The sequence below is a fragment of the Drosophila eugracilis genome, unplaced genomic scaffold, assembly GCF_018153835.1.
Source record: "Drosophila eugracilis isolate 14026-0451.02 unplaced genomic scaffold, ASM1815383v1 contig_47, whole genome shotgun sequence".
NCBI classification, from domain to species: Eukaryota; Metazoa; Arthropoda; class Insecta; order Diptera; family Drosophilidae; genus Drosophila; species Drosophila eugracilis.
The window spans coordinates 1,942,222-1,960,006 of record NW_024573338.1 but is presented as its reverse complement, the minus strand read 5'-3'; the positions used below and the strand labels follow the sequence as shown (position 1 = coordinate 1,960,006).

The 17,785-nt window shown below is 41.3% G+C and overlaps 7 protein-coding genes across 7 annotated transcripts; 6 read left to right on the top strand and 1 right to left on the bottom strand.

The window, feature by feature from the left end:
* Positions 1-591: 591 nt before the first annotated feature.
* Positions 592-1,736, top strand: LOC108109440 (protein atonal). Its single transcript, XM_017217941.2, has one exon. The coding sequence runs from the start codon at positions 639-641 to the stop codon at positions 1,575-1,577; it is 939 nt and encodes a 312-aa protein (XP_017073430.2). The 5' UTR covers positions 592-638; the 3' UTR covers positions 1,578-1,736.
* Positions 1,737-9,666: 7,930 nt separating this feature from the next.
* Positions 9,667-10,324, top strand: LOC108109446. The gene is made up of 3 exons (XM_017217945.2): positions 9,667-9,869; positions 9,937-9,999; positions 10,063-10,324. The coding sequence occupies exons 1-3, from the start codon at positions 9,773-9,775 to the stop codon at positions 10,275-10,277; spliced, it is 375 nt and encodes a 124-aa protein (XP_017073434.1). The 5' UTR covers positions 9,667-9,772; the 3' UTR covers positions 10,278-10,324.
* A 247-nt stretch (positions 10,325-10,571) lies between these two features.
* LOC108109452 (protein C19orf12 homolog) lies at positions 10,572-11,260 on the top strand. Its single transcript, XM_017217951.2, has 2 exons — positions 10,572-10,810; positions 10,866-11,260. Exons 1-2 carry the CDS (start codon positions 10,609-10,611, stop codon positions 11,084-11,086), a joined length of 423 nt encoding a protein of 140 aa, XP_017073440.2. The 5' UTR covers positions 10,572-10,608; the 3' UTR covers positions 11,087-11,260.
* A 457-nt stretch (positions 11,261-11,717) lies between these two features.
* Positions 11,718-12,331, top strand: LOC108109447 (protein C19orf12 homolog). The gene is made up of 2 exons (XM_017217947.1): positions 11,718-11,969; positions 12,020-12,331. Exons 1-2 carry the CDS (start codon positions 11,771-11,773, stop codon positions 12,244-12,246), a joined length of 426 nt encoding a protein of 141 aa, XP_017073436.1. The 5' UTR covers positions 11,718-11,770; the 3' UTR covers positions 12,247-12,331.
* A 678-nt stretch (positions 12,332-13,009) lies between these two features.
* Positions 13,010-14,134, bottom strand: LOC108109431. The gene is made up of 2 exons (XM_017217931.2): positions 14,079-14,134; positions 13,010-14,020 (listed from the first exon to the last, which is right to left on the bottom strand). The coding sequence occupies exons 1-2, from the start codon at positions 14,127-14,129 to the stop codon at positions 13,352-13,354; spliced, it is 720 nt and encodes a 239-aa protein (XP_017073420.1). The 5' UTR covers positions 14,130-14,134; the 3' UTR covers positions 13,010-13,351.
* A 910-nt stretch (positions 14,135-15,044) lies between these two features.
* LOC108109444 lies at positions 15,045-15,829 on the top strand. Its single transcript, XM_017217943.1, has 2 exons — positions 15,045-15,081; positions 15,140-15,829. Exon 2 carries the CDS (start codon positions 15,140-15,142, stop codon positions 15,797-15,799), a length of 660 nt encoding a protein of 219 aa, XP_017073432.1. The 5' UTR covers positions 15,045-15,081; the 3' UTR covers positions 15,800-15,829.
* A 328-nt stretch (positions 15,830-16,157) lies between these two features.
* Positions 16,158-17,759, top strand: LOC108109527. Its single transcript, XM_017218091.2, has one exon. It carries the CDS (start codon positions 16,171-16,173, stop codon positions 17,320-17,322), a length of 1,152 nt encoding a protein of 383 aa, XP_017073580.1. The 5' UTR covers positions 16,158-16,170; the 3' UTR covers positions 17,323-17,759.
* Positions 17,760-17,785: the final 26 nt, after the last annotated feature.

The following is a 17,785-nucleotide window of genomic DNA, read 5'->3' as shown; positions in this document are numbered from 1 at the left end:
GATTTTTCATTGCGATATTCCGCCCCCGATCTTAGGTCAGCATGTCGAATGACCCGGCGGCGGTAAATTTGTAAGGATTTCTCTGGTCAGGGTCAGGTAGTATATACTTCTAACCGATTCAGATTAGATAAACTCATAAATGCCCACTCTGCCATTTGGTGCTGACAAATCGTTGAGGGATTTTTGCAAATTTCGCCTCACTTTGCGGTCGACTTTAATCCCGTTTAGGGATTCGATTGTTTGTCCAAGTTCTGTTTGCATTTCCGCCCATATTCTTGTTCCGGTTGTCCCGACCACCTTATAATCATCTTGTTAGCGGCTTTAGATGCCCCGATAGTCCGTTTTCTAGCGCCATTTTAAGCTCCGAACAAACTAAGGTAAACTAAGTCTCAGAGAGAGTTTCATTGGCAACTCACCACCGTTTGCCATTGGCCGTACAGCTCGGGCGGCACGTGCTGTCTCTGCTGGCAACTCGTTTACCTGTGCCCTACCTGCCTATCGTGCCCTTCTGGTCGTTGTGGTGGGTTCGCTGGTGTATAAATAGGGCCGAAAGGACGAGAGACCAGTCAGAAACCCGCCAGCAATCGCAGCGTTCGTATCGTTTAACCACCAGCAACATCGTACTATACAGCAGCAACATGTCGTCCAGTGAGATCTATCGCTACTACTACAAGACGTCGGAGGACTTGCAGGGCTTCAAGACAGCCGCCACCGAGTCTCACTTCAATCCCATGGCCGCCTATAATCCCGGCGTAACCCATTATCAATTCAATGGCAACACCTTGGCCAGCAGCAGCAACTATTTGTCGACCAATGGGTTCATCAGTTTCGAGCAGGCCAGTTCCGATGGCTGGATCTCCTCCTCGCCGGCCAGCCACCGTTCCGAGAGTCCCGAGTATGTGGATCTCAATACCATGTACAACAACGGCGGCTGCAACATGACCCAGAACCAGCAATATGGAATGGTAATGGAACAGGCTGTAGTTCCAGCCGCTCCTGCTATTCCAGTTGCTTCTCCTCCGGCAGTTGAGATCATGGGCTCCTCCAACGTAGGCACTTGCAAAACCGTGCCAGCACCTGCAGCTCCAAAAACCAAGCGCACCTATACCAAGAAGAATCAACCGACTACCACTGGCACTTCCTCATCGATCTCAACTCAGGAACCAGCTGCTCCAGTAAATCTGTACACAGAGGAGTTCCAGAACTTTGACTTTGACAACTCCGCCTTGTTTGATGACAGTGTGGAAGATGACGAGGACCTCATGCTCTTCAGTGGCGGCGAGGACTTCGAGGGCAATGACGGTTCCTTCGATTTGGCTGATGGTGAGAATCAGGATGCCGCTGCCGGAGGTTCTGGAAAGAAGAGGCGTGGCAAGCAGATTACGCCCGTGGTGAAGAGGAAGCGCCGTCTGGCCGCCAATGCCCGTGAACGCCGCCGGATGCAGAATCTTAACCAGGCCTTCGATCGTCTCCGTCAGTATCTTCCCTGCCTGGGAAACGATCGCCAGTTATCTAAGCACGAGACCCTTCAGATGGCCCAGACCTACATCTCCGCCTTGGGAGATCTTCTGCGCTAGAATCCCGATCCTAAGTACTATTCTCAGTTATTGTTGGAGCTTGCCAAATGTTGTACCTACCATGTATATATATAGCCAGGAGCCCAGTAGTGAATTACCGCTTAAGTATTATGCTGTTTATTGTTTAGTTAATTAGCTTAAATGGAAGACAATGATTAGACTAAGGAAGACAAAATAAAATTATTAATAACTTAAATCATTTTTTGGTTACTTATTTAATTGGACTCACAGACAAATTTACAGATATTGGCAAATAATTTCCGCTTTCCATTTAGTTTGAAAGAAAACTATAAAACAAGGTCTTATTATATTCTTTGCATATCCTGGTACCAGTAACCAATTTGGATCTGAATCAAGACCAATAGCTAAGATCTATATTTACAACCGAAATGCTGTAAAAATGTTTAAAACTTTATTTTTAAAAAGTAATCTTTTCTAGGCCTAAAAAAATATATATATGAAACCAAAATCCAAAAAAAGAAAACCATTATGGTATCCAGTTAAATAAGCCATCGCAAATCTTTTTATCTCTGAACGGTTTTGCTTCCTTTACCCCTCAGCATCCACACTTATCGGCGGGGCATCAATTCTCACACAGTTTTCGAGGGTTTAGCGTCTCGCGCCCAGTGAATTGGACTTTATTATATGGGGAAAGGTGATCGATTTGGCGCTTCGCGATCAATTTGTAGACAGTTCGACAAAATTAGGGCCTGCTCCGCGATCTGGCCAAAACAAATACGCAGCGAACGACCAGCGATCCCCAAAAAGCTGTATTGTGCCAATAATTACACGGCACGGCGCGCCGGAGTGTAGCTGCCAAATTAAGTTAAGTGTTGGGCTGATCTGCTTTCAGCAGTCGCAGGTCGCATGCAATGTCCGTCCCTGTTTCTGAAACCTTTTCAACTTTATGTCCAAGTCGAAGTCCAGGTCCAAGTTGAGTCCCGAAAATCAAGCGCCACTCACAAATCGTTTAAGACGAAGTTCGATCCTCGATCGTTGTTGGTGGATAACCTCAGCGGCTTAAGACTTTAAGCCGAAACTTGCACTCAGAAAAAAGAAGAAGTCAATTGTATTCCAATAAATATGTTACCTAAAAACAGTTAATATTGATTTAATGAAAGATTTAATACTAAGTTTGGAACTCCCGTTAAGGAAAATTATCATAAGAAATAAGGATTGCATTTCCAATTGCGTTTTAGTCTTATTAATAATACCTGTTTATATCAGTTAGCATTGCTACCTCTTCCTGTTCCTACCAGATTGTATATTCATTTTTATCAGTGTAAGTTTTCATTCAGCAGAAAGCCAAGCAGATCCCCGGCTCAGTCAGTCAGTCAATCATTCGGAAGATTCGAAGCCAATTTGTTGATAGCGACAGCGACTGACGACTGCTGACGATCGACTCCCGCATGGGAATTGGAGCGCTTGGTGGCAGCTTTGGAGGGAGGGGGCGTGGTAGCGACCGGATTTCGTGGGCTGTTTCTGTTTGTTTTATAAAATCATTTTCGGGCGTCGCCGCAAAAGCTGCACGGATTTCGGGACTCATAATCAAAAGGAAATTCACATAATTAGTTACGCGGCAAAGCGGCATCGACAGGGTTTCGTTAAATTGTTAATGACTTAATTTAGTGGTCGCGAGGTGCGGGCGTCTCTGTTTTCTGTATTTTTTTTTTCTTCAGGCGATCCTTCAGGCAATTATATTTGTATATGCGGGAATACGAGGCATAAAAGCGATATCCTGCCGATATCCCTGGAGTGTCGCTCTTGTTAGCGACAATTTACGGCTTTGAACGCTTCCGCACAAAGCGCTGCCGTCAATTTGTCAATTACACAAATTGTTCGCTTCGGATTGGGATCCCAGTCTTGGTCCCCCGAAACAACAAAAGGGTGCGATCCGGACACTGGGGTCTCTTCCTGCCAATATCGGTCGTTATTCCCGAGTAGCAGCTACCACAGCTACCACCTGCATGCAGCTGCACAGATTCGGAGTTGAATCCAGATCCAGCTTCCAAAATGCAACTGCCTGCCAATACAATTAGTTAGAATTCATGAATGGCAAACTGGACCCCAGTCGAGTTTTGGCTTTCAGTTTTCAGTTTTCAGCTTTCGGCTCTTTGGCCTTTGGCTTTTGGCAATGCCGCCGACACAGCAGCAACAGGAGGACCCAGAAGCAACATTGAAAACAGGAGGAGCAGCAGCAGCAGCGGCAGCAACTTGCATGTCTTTGTCAATTTATAGACAGCTTGCCTGAGCATTATTAACACGTATTATTATGCATTCGATGTCCGTTCTGGGGTTGCATATTTTGTGGGTTTTTCTTAACTTCGGACAAGGGGAACCGAATGCCCTGAAATTTGTCATGTCGATAATTGGCGAGCTTTATTTTGAGGTTTTTGAGGTTGCTTACTTTTTTGTATCCGAAGCTTAAGTAGTTAAAGGGCATGTAGCTGCATCAGCATCAGCATCTGTATCTGTATCTACATCTGCGTTAAGTAACTTAATGAGCTTTAACACCATCAATTTGTCACTTCTTGTTAGTGTCGCCATGGGGCAGGATCTGAATGGACTATCGTATGGTTTTTTGGGCTCGAGTTCATTGATTGCCAACTGAATTGGTCTTTAAGGCAGTTCAAGGACTTGAGCAGCTTGTGCTGCTAATGGCTAAGTAGCCATTATGAAATGTAAAATGAATTTGAAAGTTGCTCTTCAAATCTAGCCGTATAAACACTTGAGGCAACAGGTAGCTCTGGTAAACCATTGTATCCTGTAAGATTCAATTACCCTCTGCACATTTTTATAATTGCGGTTTTTGTAAGTTCTAAAATTTTTCTATTCAATTTTTCTATTCCCTTTTTTTATTTTTTTTTTTTTAAGAGATTTTCTCATGCCTTTTTGGGTACAATTTCCCTCATTTTGGAAAGGTCTAACCACAAGCATTACTTTGTATCTTTTATTTTCCTATTCTCAAGTGCAGTTTCCGTTTCCGCCGATTTGTTTTGGCATTGTTGTGTGAAAATTTTGCGCTGATCCTTTAATTGTTGCGCAACCTTTGCTATCGAAAATGCCGGAATTGAGGTCCGAAAACCCAAGGATTTAGTGATTTATGCCTGGTCTTTCACCCAAGTCGCGTGTGCAGCGAAATTAGTGAGTTTGTGTGTGGGCAACGGCAACCGATCGGTTTTGGCCAAACTCAAAGTCCAAGGGCCAAATGAATGCAATTATTAAGTCATAAAACGGACAGCGTAAAATGCCAAAGTCTGTAATTAGCGACACCAAATCACGCCAGCCGCGCCCCCTTTTCTTTTGTAGTATCCTTTCCCAGCCCATTAACTGGCATTGTGTGAGGTCCGCGGGGAAAGGAGAAAGAATACCTGGCCAAAAAAAAAGAAAACAGAAAGGAAGGGCTAAGGAGGAAGGACTCTATTAAAGGTCACCGTTTGTTTAGGGAAGTTTTGGCCCACAAGAGCGGCAATTAGTCAAACGATTCGCAACGCATCTTCTACCATCAATCAACGACGAACCCAGGGCTCCGATTACCGATTACCAATACTGATCATCATTATCATCGTCCTCCTCATCGGGAGCAGTAACAAACTTAACCGTTACCCATTTGACAAATAATTCGCACGGCCAACGGACAACGGCCCAAAAATCTGTGGGTAACTCAATTAGCCACACAGACGATCGGCACGGCACACTTGACTGACTTTCGGTTTCCAGACCCCAGACCTCAGAGACCCACCAAGTAGGTGGGCATTTCATCCCAAAGACCCAAAGTTCTCAGTATCTCACGCTGCAGCCAACGGTGATCGAAGATCGACAGTGAAAGTGCATCAAAAATCAAAGTCTTTCTGGATTTTTTGACAACTTTTTGGCGAGGCATCAAATTAACACAAGGCAACAATTTTAAGATGCTACCAAGCCGAGGTAGAAACAACATCTAAAAAGCCGAATTTGTTATACTCTACACTTAATAAAGTAGCGGGTACTACTGCTTGAAATCATAATTAAAGGTATTTACCTTATAGAATAACTTAATAGCCAAAGGAATGGGAAAAACGAATTCATCCCAAGTTTTTATGTCATTTTCTCTGGTAGCCTATTCGAGGTAGAGCATCCCATATTTTGGCTATACGAAAAGCTTTTGGTTAGCATTTTTTAACTGAAATTGCCACACGCAAGCCATCGCTTTGTCACGTTAAGAGGAGAGTCTGAAGATTTGGTCTGGTCTGCGTTTTGGCCTTTTTTGGCCGAACAAAAGATTCCTGTCCCGTAGGAGCCTGTAATTTTGTATTGACATTGGGTCATTTGATACAGTTTTCCAGCTCATTTGCTTGTAATTGGGCACCGAAGTCTCGCCCAGACTCCACATGAAATCTTCTCCCTGACTCTCTGCGCACCTCGGATCCAAAAGCCTGGGCTCGGGTTGACGACTTTTCAAATTATCAGTAATATTTTGGAACTTGTATATTTATTAATCAGGATTTCGTGTGAAAAATGCGTTCAGGGTGCGTCCATACTTAGTGCCTGAGCCGAGCTCAGTAGACAGCAACAAGAACCACATTTTCGGCAGGACCCTTCAATTTAATGTCAACGACGTCGGTGGCGTTGGCATCACTTCATCTCTGGTCCAACTTTTTTGGCTCCTTTTTTTATTGATTATTGGCTGTGCCTTTGGTTCAGGAGCTGGGGCTGAACTGCCACCTGCATTGATTGGCCTCCGACTCTGCGGGTTTTTTTTTTGGAGGGGACTGTCGCGCCTTGGAGTGAGTGTGAACTTAATCCCTTGGCCCCAATTATTCAAGTAATTAAGTATTAATGTGCGAAATTTTATCACCTGCGGCAAGGGGTGAGATGGCTTTGCGCTGGACAAGCCGTGATTTTCCAGCCGATTTGTGTTTAAGCGGTCGTGAAAGTGGGGCTTCTTGAATCCGATATCGGGAATGAGCTGAGCTTAGGATAAAAAGGACTTGAAGTTTCTTTTAGTAGCTTCTGTTCAAAATTGGTCATATATTTGCTTAATTTGTATAATCGGCAATTCACATCCAATCTGTTCCTAGAGTTATATTTTCTAAGAATAACCATAACTTTGAGCGATTGCTAATAAAATCTGTCAGATCAAGGGGCACCGCTACTGGCCGCCAAACATCTAAGGGATCTAAAGGATCTTGTCCGAGTGCAATTAGCAGATATAATCCGTGTGATTCCACCCAACTAAAATGTCAATAACAATAAATTCCTGGCAGCTAAGCGCCGATCAAGATAGCAATATGATCAGCTCATAACTGTCAGTGGGCAATCAATTGATTTGCCCCGAGGTCCAGCCTAGGCAAAGAAAAAGGATGAGGGAATCTGGAAACTGGCAAAGGATACTCGCTGGACCCCACAGGACTTGGTTCGCATAATATTTTAGAGGCGTGTTCCGCCTGTCAACATTTTATGTTGGTGGTCAGAGAGTCAAATTGTGGTCGCAACTGACACAGCAGCCCATGAAAGGAAAACTCTTTGGATGCTGAGAACCGTGCGGGTGTTCTCAGGACAGGTCCTTGAGCGGACAATGGAACAATGGCGAGGTCCTTTGTGAAACAAAGGCCCCTACTTACAACACATTATGACACGAAATCGAAAACGAAAACGAAAACTACTAGGAATGCCAATGGGCATTTTATGGCCCTTCGTCGTTCTGATTCATTGCTATTGCTCTATTTCTGGGGCTCCTGGCGAGCTGCGGCATGTCCTTGTGAGTCCTTTTGATGCATTGAATTTGCGTGAACCACAACTAATTTTATTGCTTAATTTTTTTTGTTAGCCAGTGGCTTTGCGGCGATTCCTCTAATTGAATTGCGCGATCTGTAAAATTATACATTTGTCTCCTTGGCAAAGTTCATTATTTATTCCTGTATGCAGGGGCCCCTTGCTTATACCCGATCTGTCCGATATTGGGGTTTAATGTAAATGAACTTTTTTGTTTTCGTTGCCTTTGATTTGGTTTTGTTTATGGTCGTTTGTTAAACGATTTGGGAATTTTATACGCCTGGCTGGTGGATAATTTGCTCATCGCAGCGATTTATTATAAAAGATTCATTTGGACAATTTGTTATTTATTATATTTCTTTTGACCATTCAAAAAATAAAAGTGAGTTTGAAAAATATGTAATGGTGGAAGTCAAATTGTTTTTGAAAGCTTAAGAATTTTAAAAGGAACTACTTATTTAAATATAGTTAAGATTAAGCTTTGTTATTTTCAATTAACGAATTTAAATAAACACATTTTTTGATACAAAGATTTTAAAGATATCGATTTTCCAGTTTCCTCAACCCTTAAGATTTTTAGAGTTTTCTAGCATCTTCATAGGCAAACCAATTATTGTGGCGGGCATCTTTTGGAGTTGGCCAGCTGACGCTTCGATATTTTGGCCTGATCCTGCGGCACACGTGTTCATTTGGCAGGCATGCGCGCGATTTCGGGGCTCATTTTGGATTTGTAAGTCGAGCCCCGAATGTCTGTGCATCCTTGTCGGTCTCACACCTTCCCCAATTCCAATACCCAATACACATTGCCCATTACTCTCTTCCCATTCCCCAGGAGCAACCCTTTCCAGTTCCTTTTTGGGGCTCACTGGCCGAGTCCTTAAAGCCGCTCATCCTGCTGTTACTCTTCGGGTTCGAGTTCGGTTTCCCCGCTCTGCCTGCACTCGTGCGCCGATCGGAAGTCAACAGTAACTGTTGGACGAGTGCTCCTGCTTCCTTGAAATTGTCTGCCCCGGTAGAGGGAAGAAAAACCCAACCGTAAACGAAACAGCTACAAAAAGTATAATTTCAGCTGAGCGGTGAAACGGTCCAGGCACTTGAAGAAAAAGAGTTACTATCAGCAAATAAACAGTTTTAAAAATATCATATGATTGTTTTTAAACACAGATATCTCTCCGATGGAGCTACCTTTTATCTCTTAAACCAGAAATATATGATTTTCACACATCTCTTTCAACTTTAAATTGCTAAAAATATTGTTGAAGTTTTCTTTACAAATTTTTACGAATGCTTAGTAATATGTAATCAAATACTTTTCTAAATATGTTTCAAATTTTGTTCAGTGATAATGCGAAGGAGCGTGGGCAACCCAATTTCCGAAGTCAAAAGTGGCACCAGATGACGGCGTGCGCCGTCCGTTTGTTCTGTTCCAAAGACGAAGATAGAAAGGGACGGGGCGAGAGATCCTTCGGAAGGAGGATCGCCACAAGATGGCATATGTTGCGCCTTGGCTCTATCCCGCTCTTGCCAATGTCCCAGAAATGGATCCTTTTCGCTGGCTTTCACTCGCACGCCACGCGGCTCGTCCTGCAGACAGCAAATACATAACAATAACGATTATTCCTTATTGTGTTTGCAAGATGCGCCAGTTGGTCGCTGGCGGAAGCCTGGAGATCCTCAAGAATTATACTTAGTAGTAGTCAACTGCTAGATAACCCGAGGGCTAGGACCGATTCATCTTTGGTTTTCGGCCGACATAAGGTCTAGTTACAGTTATACGAAAGTTCGGCAGTAGCACTTGGGAGCCCACGCAATTAAAGCCGCATCAATCACAATTAAAGACAATCCGGCAGCGATTCTTAAACGCCTTCTAGACACGTAAGCCAAATTTTGAAGGCGCTGGCCCTTTGATATGTAGATCCTCCGACTTGTATCCATGACAGAATAGCATGTGCCAATATGTCTCAAGGTGAAGGCCATTAAATTCAAATTAATATTTAATAGCCGACTACAAACCACGAAATATTAACTAATTTATAATATTTTTCGTAGTCCCTCTAACAAAAACCAAAGAGTTTATATAATAATTTAATTAATAAGTTAATAATTAATATAACTTTATATAAATAATTATTACAGAAGAAATAAAATAAGGATTCTTCATCTGTGGTCTGCTTTTATCAGGTAAATTTTTAGGTTTTTAGTTATTTTTACAGGGTCCAATTTCTCATTTTAGATTTCTGTATTTTTTCAGGCTTTTAAATAGGGCAAAAATAGTGTATTGTACTGGAATCGCGAACCAGTCTCATCGTACTAACAGTATGTAATCTATATTTGATATAGATAGTAGTAACGAGGGCGCGACTACTTTATACCTGGAAAAGCAATATCAGTGCATCAGAGAAGACAAAGGCAGTTGCAACAAGTTAAAAAACTCTTGAGAGATGAAATTCGACTTGGAAACTATTCTTAGTACCCTGCTTAAAATGGTGCGAAGAAAGAAGAAAAAACTTGCAGCCATTAGGGATTGCGATCCAGAAGGTAAGTTGCTCATACTTAGTCTTCAAATTTCCAATTATTATCCAAATTTTCCATTAAATGACTTTAGATAGGGAGGAGGTTATGGAAGACAATGACGATATTGAAGATCCCTACGAAAACGATACAGAAGGTGAGTACCCCATTCTCGTTTCACAAGTGTTTACATAATATCATAACTTTGCTTAAATTACAGGAATTTTCAACTGGGTGTGTGAAACGATTCTAAACTTGTCTATGATAATATTGGAACAACTGTTTGACTTTGTGAAGAGAGCTATATTAGACGCAGTTGATGTCGCTAAAGATGCCGTGGAGTGTTTCACAAAAGATTATAAGGTGCAAATTGTCGCACTAAAGGCGCTGGTAGAATTTTTAACGAAGAATTTGGGTTTAAACATTGCTTATTAATTAAAACAATCAATTTGGTTTCAATAAATTACAATCCATATCACTAAGATCTGTTTATGTATGTATTGTTTGTATACTTTTGGCTAAATGGTTCTAGTATGAGGTAATCTTACAAATATACGAAAGCTTCCAAGCTACACATGCAAGTTTTAACACTGGGTAATACATCGATAACTAAAACGATTAATACGTGGCTGCCATCGAGCAGCTCTCCTCCACATTGGGTGGTTTTTTGGACCATTGATAAGGAGTTGGAGTGGCGTACTCGTGATCAGTTGCTAGAAAGTTCTGAACCGTGAAAGAATATAATTTTAAAAATTAGCTAGAAAATATGAGCGGATACGAAAACGACGTACTTAGTGCCCTAATCATATTGGCCGACAATAAAAAAATCCAGGTGACATTTACTGAGTCCGCCAAAGGTGCTGCCATTTGTGCAGCCAGCGCCTTGATTGGTGGCTTACTAATGGGCCCCCGTGGGCTGGCTATCGGCGGTGCCCTTGGTGGAGCTGCAGCTTATGGTCTTACGGATGGTAAGTTTGTATTGAAATAGACTGAAAATTGTGCATATCGACCTTTTAATTCCAGGAAAATTCAAATCAATAAGTGAGGTCATTTCGTATGATATGTCTGAAGATGAGCGTCGAGAACTACAAAACCATGTGAGGAAGGCTATATCCAAAATCTGTGCTGTCAATGGTTTAGAGGTCGCAAAACTTATATTAAATAACAAGGAGGTTCAAGAAGTTGCACTTAACGCTCTGAAGTCTTTTTTTACTGACCGCATGGAAATGACTATTATAGATTAGTCATCTGCCAATATAATCCTGTATTCAGTAAAAGATCAAAAATAACTTTTCTTTATTATTTTAATCTACAGGGTTATGGTTGTCACATTTTCGGCGTTTCGATTTAAATCAATGTACTTAAATATAAATTTATAACAAAAAATAAAAGTTGCAATGCTTGATGGCTGTTATGTATCAAAACTGATTGGGAATTTAATAGTTATACTTGCTCTCACCGCACAGACAAATATTACTTAATTTTAATGCAAATATAATTTGTACTGCTTTCTCGTAAGTAAAGGGGAATATTGTATTCGTATTCGTAAAATATTTTTTATCAGTTTTAATAGCCCAATGCACCTATATACCCTTTCTTTCCGAGTAACGGCAATAACATCCGGTCTTAAGTGGCTTATCAATCTGTTTTTAAAAGCTGTCGTCTTGCATGAAAGTGATTAATATAGAAATGCATTGATATTGCTTGGTGGTTTGCCAAAGAATGCGTTTTCATTGGACAGAAATTGGTTTAGGCAAAAAAAGGTGATATAGATTACATTTTCTTATCTAGTTGGTTTTTGTTGATTACAGCAATATAAGTTTTAGCTTTACTATGATATAAATTGCAGTGCAAATTCATACTCAGTTGCTGCTTAGACCTGAATCTTTGAGGACTGAAACTTTTACACACTCGTATGGACACACAAAATGGATCTACTTACAATTCTAGTCTCACTGGCTGATGATGAAAATGTCCGAGTAGCTTACAAAAAGTCGACCACAGGAGCTATCGGTAGTGTTGCCATTGGTGGTGCTGGTTCAATTATTGGGCTACTGGTGGCAGGTCCATTGGGTGTAATAGTTGGCGGGGCCGCAGCAGGCATTTTGTCTTACACAATTTCCAGAAGTAAGTTTTTCTTTATCCTGAAACATCTTATATATATTTCTCCTTTACAGGTCCAGGAAACTTTAGGAATCTAAGTGAAGTAATTCTGAATGATTTGTCGGAAAAGCAGAAACAAAGGCTGTTTGAGCAAGTGGTTAAGGCTGTAAGCAAAATGAAGAAAATCCGTGGAAAAAATGTAATTGAACAAATATATATGAACAAAGAGGCCAAAATTGTTGCACTTAATACGACAAAGACGTATGTTACAAAAACATTGGGAATGACCATTCTTAAATAACCAACACTATACCCATTCATACAAATGACAATTTTATACAAAGCACCACGAGTACCTTAATAAAGTGATTTCTATTAAAGCTATAGTTCTTTCGAATTTCTTAATCACTCTTAGTTACTCTCGCATTTCGGGTTCCAATAGACAAGAGTCGCGCGCTCACCGTCACCAAAATCCGTCAGATGTCTGAAAGTGCTCGACAGATGTTGGAGTAGGTGGAATTTGTGCAGCAACAACAGCACGGCGATCATCGTCAGAGCCACAACTGTTACAAGCAGTAAAAATAAGATAAAATTCAGACGCTTAGTGAAATTGCGGCAAGAGCCGAAATAAAGAGTCGTAGACATTTTCCTTGCTGCACCGTAAACAACGAGAGAGATCTTTAATGGTGTGTGCAGAAGTATGTATCTTCCAAATAGTTGCCCCGAAATTCCGCTCAGTGTGTCCAGGGCAGGTCAAAATAATTTGGCTTACTGCGGAAGCGAGAGGAACAGGAAAATAACTGGCCGATCTCGATCGCCATCTCTATCTCTTTCTAGGGCCAGCTGTCGCCCATTCGGATCCGTATGCTACTATATATTATATCGTGTGGCTGCCACGTGTCGTGGGCAAGTCCATTGGGCAATTGGTCAGTTCAGAGGAACAATGGCCAATTAGTATGCATGCGACTTTGAAAAGTGAACTTGCGATTAGCCACAAAGTTGCCCGAATTATGCATTTACAGGAGTAGCTCTCTAAATCGAAACAAATTGAGGAAACTAAGGAATTGGGAATGGATAAAATATAATACTTTTTAACTTGCCAACTCGATATGTAAATCATTCAAAAATGTGGCCTAAGATTTAGAAATTACAAAATTTTTAAAACTTAATTTATATTTTTGTATTAGTTCTTGGGAGTTTTTACTGTACCTACGAGTATGCAGATAGCTGCACCAGATCGACTGCAGCAGCTGTAAAATCAATCAAAAACTTGTCAAATAAATGTCATGCATAAGGAATAAGTCGACAGGATGTGGCGAGTCCTCGGCCTTTGTCATCTTGTGGGTGCATAAATTTGCCATTGGCTGTATTTGCCTGGACTTAGGACTATGGCTAAAAGAAAGGGTTCACAGTTGGCATTGATCCCGCTCCTCTCGCAAATAGTCGCCGATCTGCTGCACTACGAAGGCAGTACACCGCTGAGCCTGATCCACTTGCTGTTCGGTGGCCTGATGTGTTTGCACCAGGAGCAGGGAGGCATTATGCAGAGATTGGGCCATACCCAGGTTGATCTCAGCCATGGCATTGATAAAGCAAACACTTCCGCCTGCTGTAGCCAGAGGATTAAGAGCAGAAGACCCCAACATCTGACACTTGGCAGGCAACTCTGAAATCTGCTGAACAAATCCCTGGACTCTGGATAATGCCTGTTGGCCCTCCAAACGGAAGTTATCCAAGAGATTTCCTAAGCCACTAGTGCAACCACCTAGTTGGTAGGTTACATTCTCATTAAGTTCATCCAAGCTCCAAGCCGGATTGCAGTCAGGATTGACCACAAGTAGCTCGTTGGTCTCGTAGATTGCGTCACTTAACTGGGACAATGCATTGGCGGTGAGAACCTCAATATCTCCGGCGATATCCTGCTGAGTGCGATTTATTTTGCCCTCCAATTGAACGGTGGTGTCGTCGCTTACATCAACGGCAATATCCGCCAGATTATTTACCACCATGGTAACGGGTCCGTAGTTAGTGGTATCTGTCTTTACCTCAGTTTCATAACGGATAACTTGGCAGTTCTGCAAAGGGAATAGAATGCATCCAGGAATATTTCCACAACTCAAGTGCATTACTCACTGCTAAAGTTAACCAAACCAGTACAGCTACTCCAATACTTTGACTCATCATGTTACTGTTAGTATCTGTTTTGCAAACAGCACTCAAGACGACTTGGTATATATAGTGAATAGATTCACAGAGAGTGGCGATAACAACTTGCCCCTTCAATATCACCTTACAGAACACAAATTGCCCATTAACCTGATGAGAAGTGAATTTCGATCTAAACTCTCGTACTTCTTGCACGGCAACGCCCCGATACGCTTTCAATGTATGTTATTTATCATTTATTTTTAATGGTCCAAATTTCAGGGTAAACAAATTATATTAAACTTAAAGATTTTCTTTAACAAACGATTTTATTGAATCAAAAGTTTCACTCACTAAATATTTACGAAATCCTAAGGAAAAACATCCGGCACTGAGAGCTGTACTTTTTCTTTACGCTGGCCAGGTCATTGACCACTAAGGAAAAATATTTTTAAATATTGTTTTAACCGATTTTTAGGATTAAAGCTAGATTCTTGACTAACTTGGAAATAAAGGTAAATACAATAACATTTAGATTGTATATTATGCTTCGGTTCCTCCATATAAATATGATAAAACACATATTTTCCATTTGGTCTGATGAAAGTCTGATGATTGAAGTAAAAACAATATAGTTTTCCCGAACGCTCGGCATTTTTTACCCTTTAAATTTCACTTGCTACATAATATACCTTTACCTAAATTTAAAATTAGTTTAAAATTTTATTTTTAATCACTAAAAAGTTGGAATCTTATATAGTTCAAAAAAGAAGTGTAACAAAAAATAAATAATAAATATTTTTTGAAATGAATTTTAAAAGTCTCTTATCTTTCAAGTCGTTCTATATATCTATTTTACCCTTTCCTGATCTATAAATAAACAAAGTTTTATGTGAGATACGAGATAAATATTTTTTGGGAATCAATTTGATTTCGTTTCAAGATGAGAATGGAACGGGTTTCATGGCTGCTACTGGTGTCGCTTCTTTGCGTAAGCAATAGCTTGGATATATGTCAAATAATATTATTAAACCATAAAATCCCTTTAGATGTTACAGGTGCAAGGCCAAATCCAAAGAATTTGGGGTCAAAATGGACCACTCTATGAGTCCACAAAGCAGCTCATAGCTAGTCAAAGCCTCAATGCAGCCAGAATCTGGAACGATACCCAACAGGCGATCTTCGAACGATCCGAGCGACTGCAGGTAGCCAAGGACAAACTGGATGAAGATCAGCGAAAGGTGAGTGCCCGCCTGGAGCTATTTTTTGGAAGTCAGTACAGCGCCGAGTGGCGAACCTGCTCTAAGAAATACGAACTCCAGGTGGCACACTTCAATCGGGAGCTGGTGGACAAGTACAGTATCTGCAGGAATTCCCTGGATCACATAATGGACCATTTCCAGCAAGAAATCGTACTGGAAGCCGATTTCCTTCGTAAGGCTTCGCTAGAGATTTCTGGCTTGTCAAAAATCTGCAGGACTTGGCAACTAAAGCAGCCAGGTTTTAACCACGCCGGTGTCTTGTACTGCACTGTGGCCGGAATAGGAAGGATCAATCAACGAATGACTGGTTGCTTGGAGCTCTGCGATGACATTCTCCTGGAGATGACCATGGAGGATCTGGACACACCAAGCTGCCTTTTCTACCATCATCTAAAAATGGAGTTCGATGATGTCTTTGCTCAGATTGAGTTGTGTGCAAATAAGTAAGGGGTGAAAATAAAGTGAAATGCAAAGATAGGTTTGATCTTTGATTAGGCTTTGGAAATCATCAAATTAATTGTGATTTGATTAATCTTTATCGTTTTTTCCAAATATTATGTACCCTTCCCCTTTTGCTACACCATTCATAAAAAGCTCCAAAAAGTTTTAATTTGTTTACCGATACATTGCCCCGTGGATTGTTAAATATAGCGTAATATTAACGATAAGCCAAGATTATCGCACCCATATCAACTCGTGGCCACTTAAGGAAATCCAAGTGTGGTATCAGCGATAGTGTTTTACGAGCTATACTTCTTCCGATAATCGAGCTGGTCAAAATCCCTCCTCAGTTGCACTAAAACAGTTGGCCGGGTAAAATGGTTGGAAAAACTTTGCTACTGCTGGCCTGTGTGCTGCTCTTTGCTTTTGGTGGTGCCCACCAGGAACTGGAGAATCTACTGCAGCAGCAGCAGGTGGACTTGCAGTTGTCCAGCGATGAAGTTGCGGCACTGCGACCATTATACCTTGAATTCCAGGCACAATATGACTATTTGTACAGTCTGAAGCTCCAGAGCGGTGATGGAAGTGACCAGAATCCCGTTGAGGAGCAAGAATTGGATGGCAATTACCTGCAGGCCTTTGAGGACATTCGCACCAAGTATGCCATTTACCTGGATGAGAAACCTCGCTTCGTTTATGATACCAAACTGCCCACCGTTGAGGAGATCATGGGAGAACCCAGTCCCGATCTCAGCCCAGATCAGAGGGCGGAATTCGAGGATCTCAGGGACATAATACAGGATGTGATTGATGAAGCCCAGTTCGGAATTGACGACATGGTGGAAAGGGCCATTCAATTGGAAACTAATTTGCTCAAGCTTAATAAGCCAAAGATTGTGACGGCTGCCATTGCCGGATTGGGATACATGTGGAACTACTGGGGCCGTGGAAGTCAGGCTGCCTACTGCAGCTACTCCCTAGTTCCGGATTTCCAAATATCCCTGCAGGCCATTAATAATGGCGTTGATTGCTATTCCCGCACCATGGCCTTGGTCATGCGCATACAGAATGAAACGGTGGCCGCCGTCAAAGAGATTAAAAGTAATATTAGCAGCCTGGTGAAGATATACAAGAAGATCGCAGCCAAACAAACAACTGTGGGAAAAATCCTTTCGGGTACAGTGAATGCCCTCAGTGCAATCCGACGTGTTCATGATATTATCGCCGTTGGAATCGATGTTTACGGCAAAATTAACAACCAACTGCCAGGAGAAGCTGTTCAATCCGCGGAATGCGGCGTGGTATTCGTTAACAGCATTCCCCAAATGTTGGAAACGGTACAGAACCTGACCACATGCATAACCTACGTGAATCCTGATAAACCAGACTACGAGTTCACACATCCGGAAGAAGATCGCTACTGGAACACGGGTGCTGAACCTCCAGAGATACCCCATGAAAACGTGGTGGATGATGATGACGATGATGAGGATTACCCGGAACTGGACGACTATGAGGATCACAGATAAGCATACGGAAATTCCACCGAATTGATAAGCGTTTTTTTGGCTTATCAAGATAATAAGATCCCAGATAATATTTAACTCAGCAATAGTTTCTATTAGCATTGATCGTTTTGATTAAAAGGAAGTTTAAAAAAATGAATGGCTTACGAATCTTATTTAAAAAAAAAAGTAATACAATTTTGGGATATTGAAAAAGATTATTTAAAGGTTATTTAAACAAATTTTTTATGCAATTCATACTTACTATTAACTTCCAATTCGCATACAAGGCCTTATCTTACATTGGTAATCGCACATTTTCAATAATTTATTGCACAGAAGAAAAATAATATAAATTTTTAATTTACATATATTCAAAAAAATTTGTATGGTCATATATAAAAACAAAATGATTTCACCAAATACACCACAAAATCCATTTACATCGGATTTTTGATCAATCGAATTGCGTTTCCTGAATGGCTCG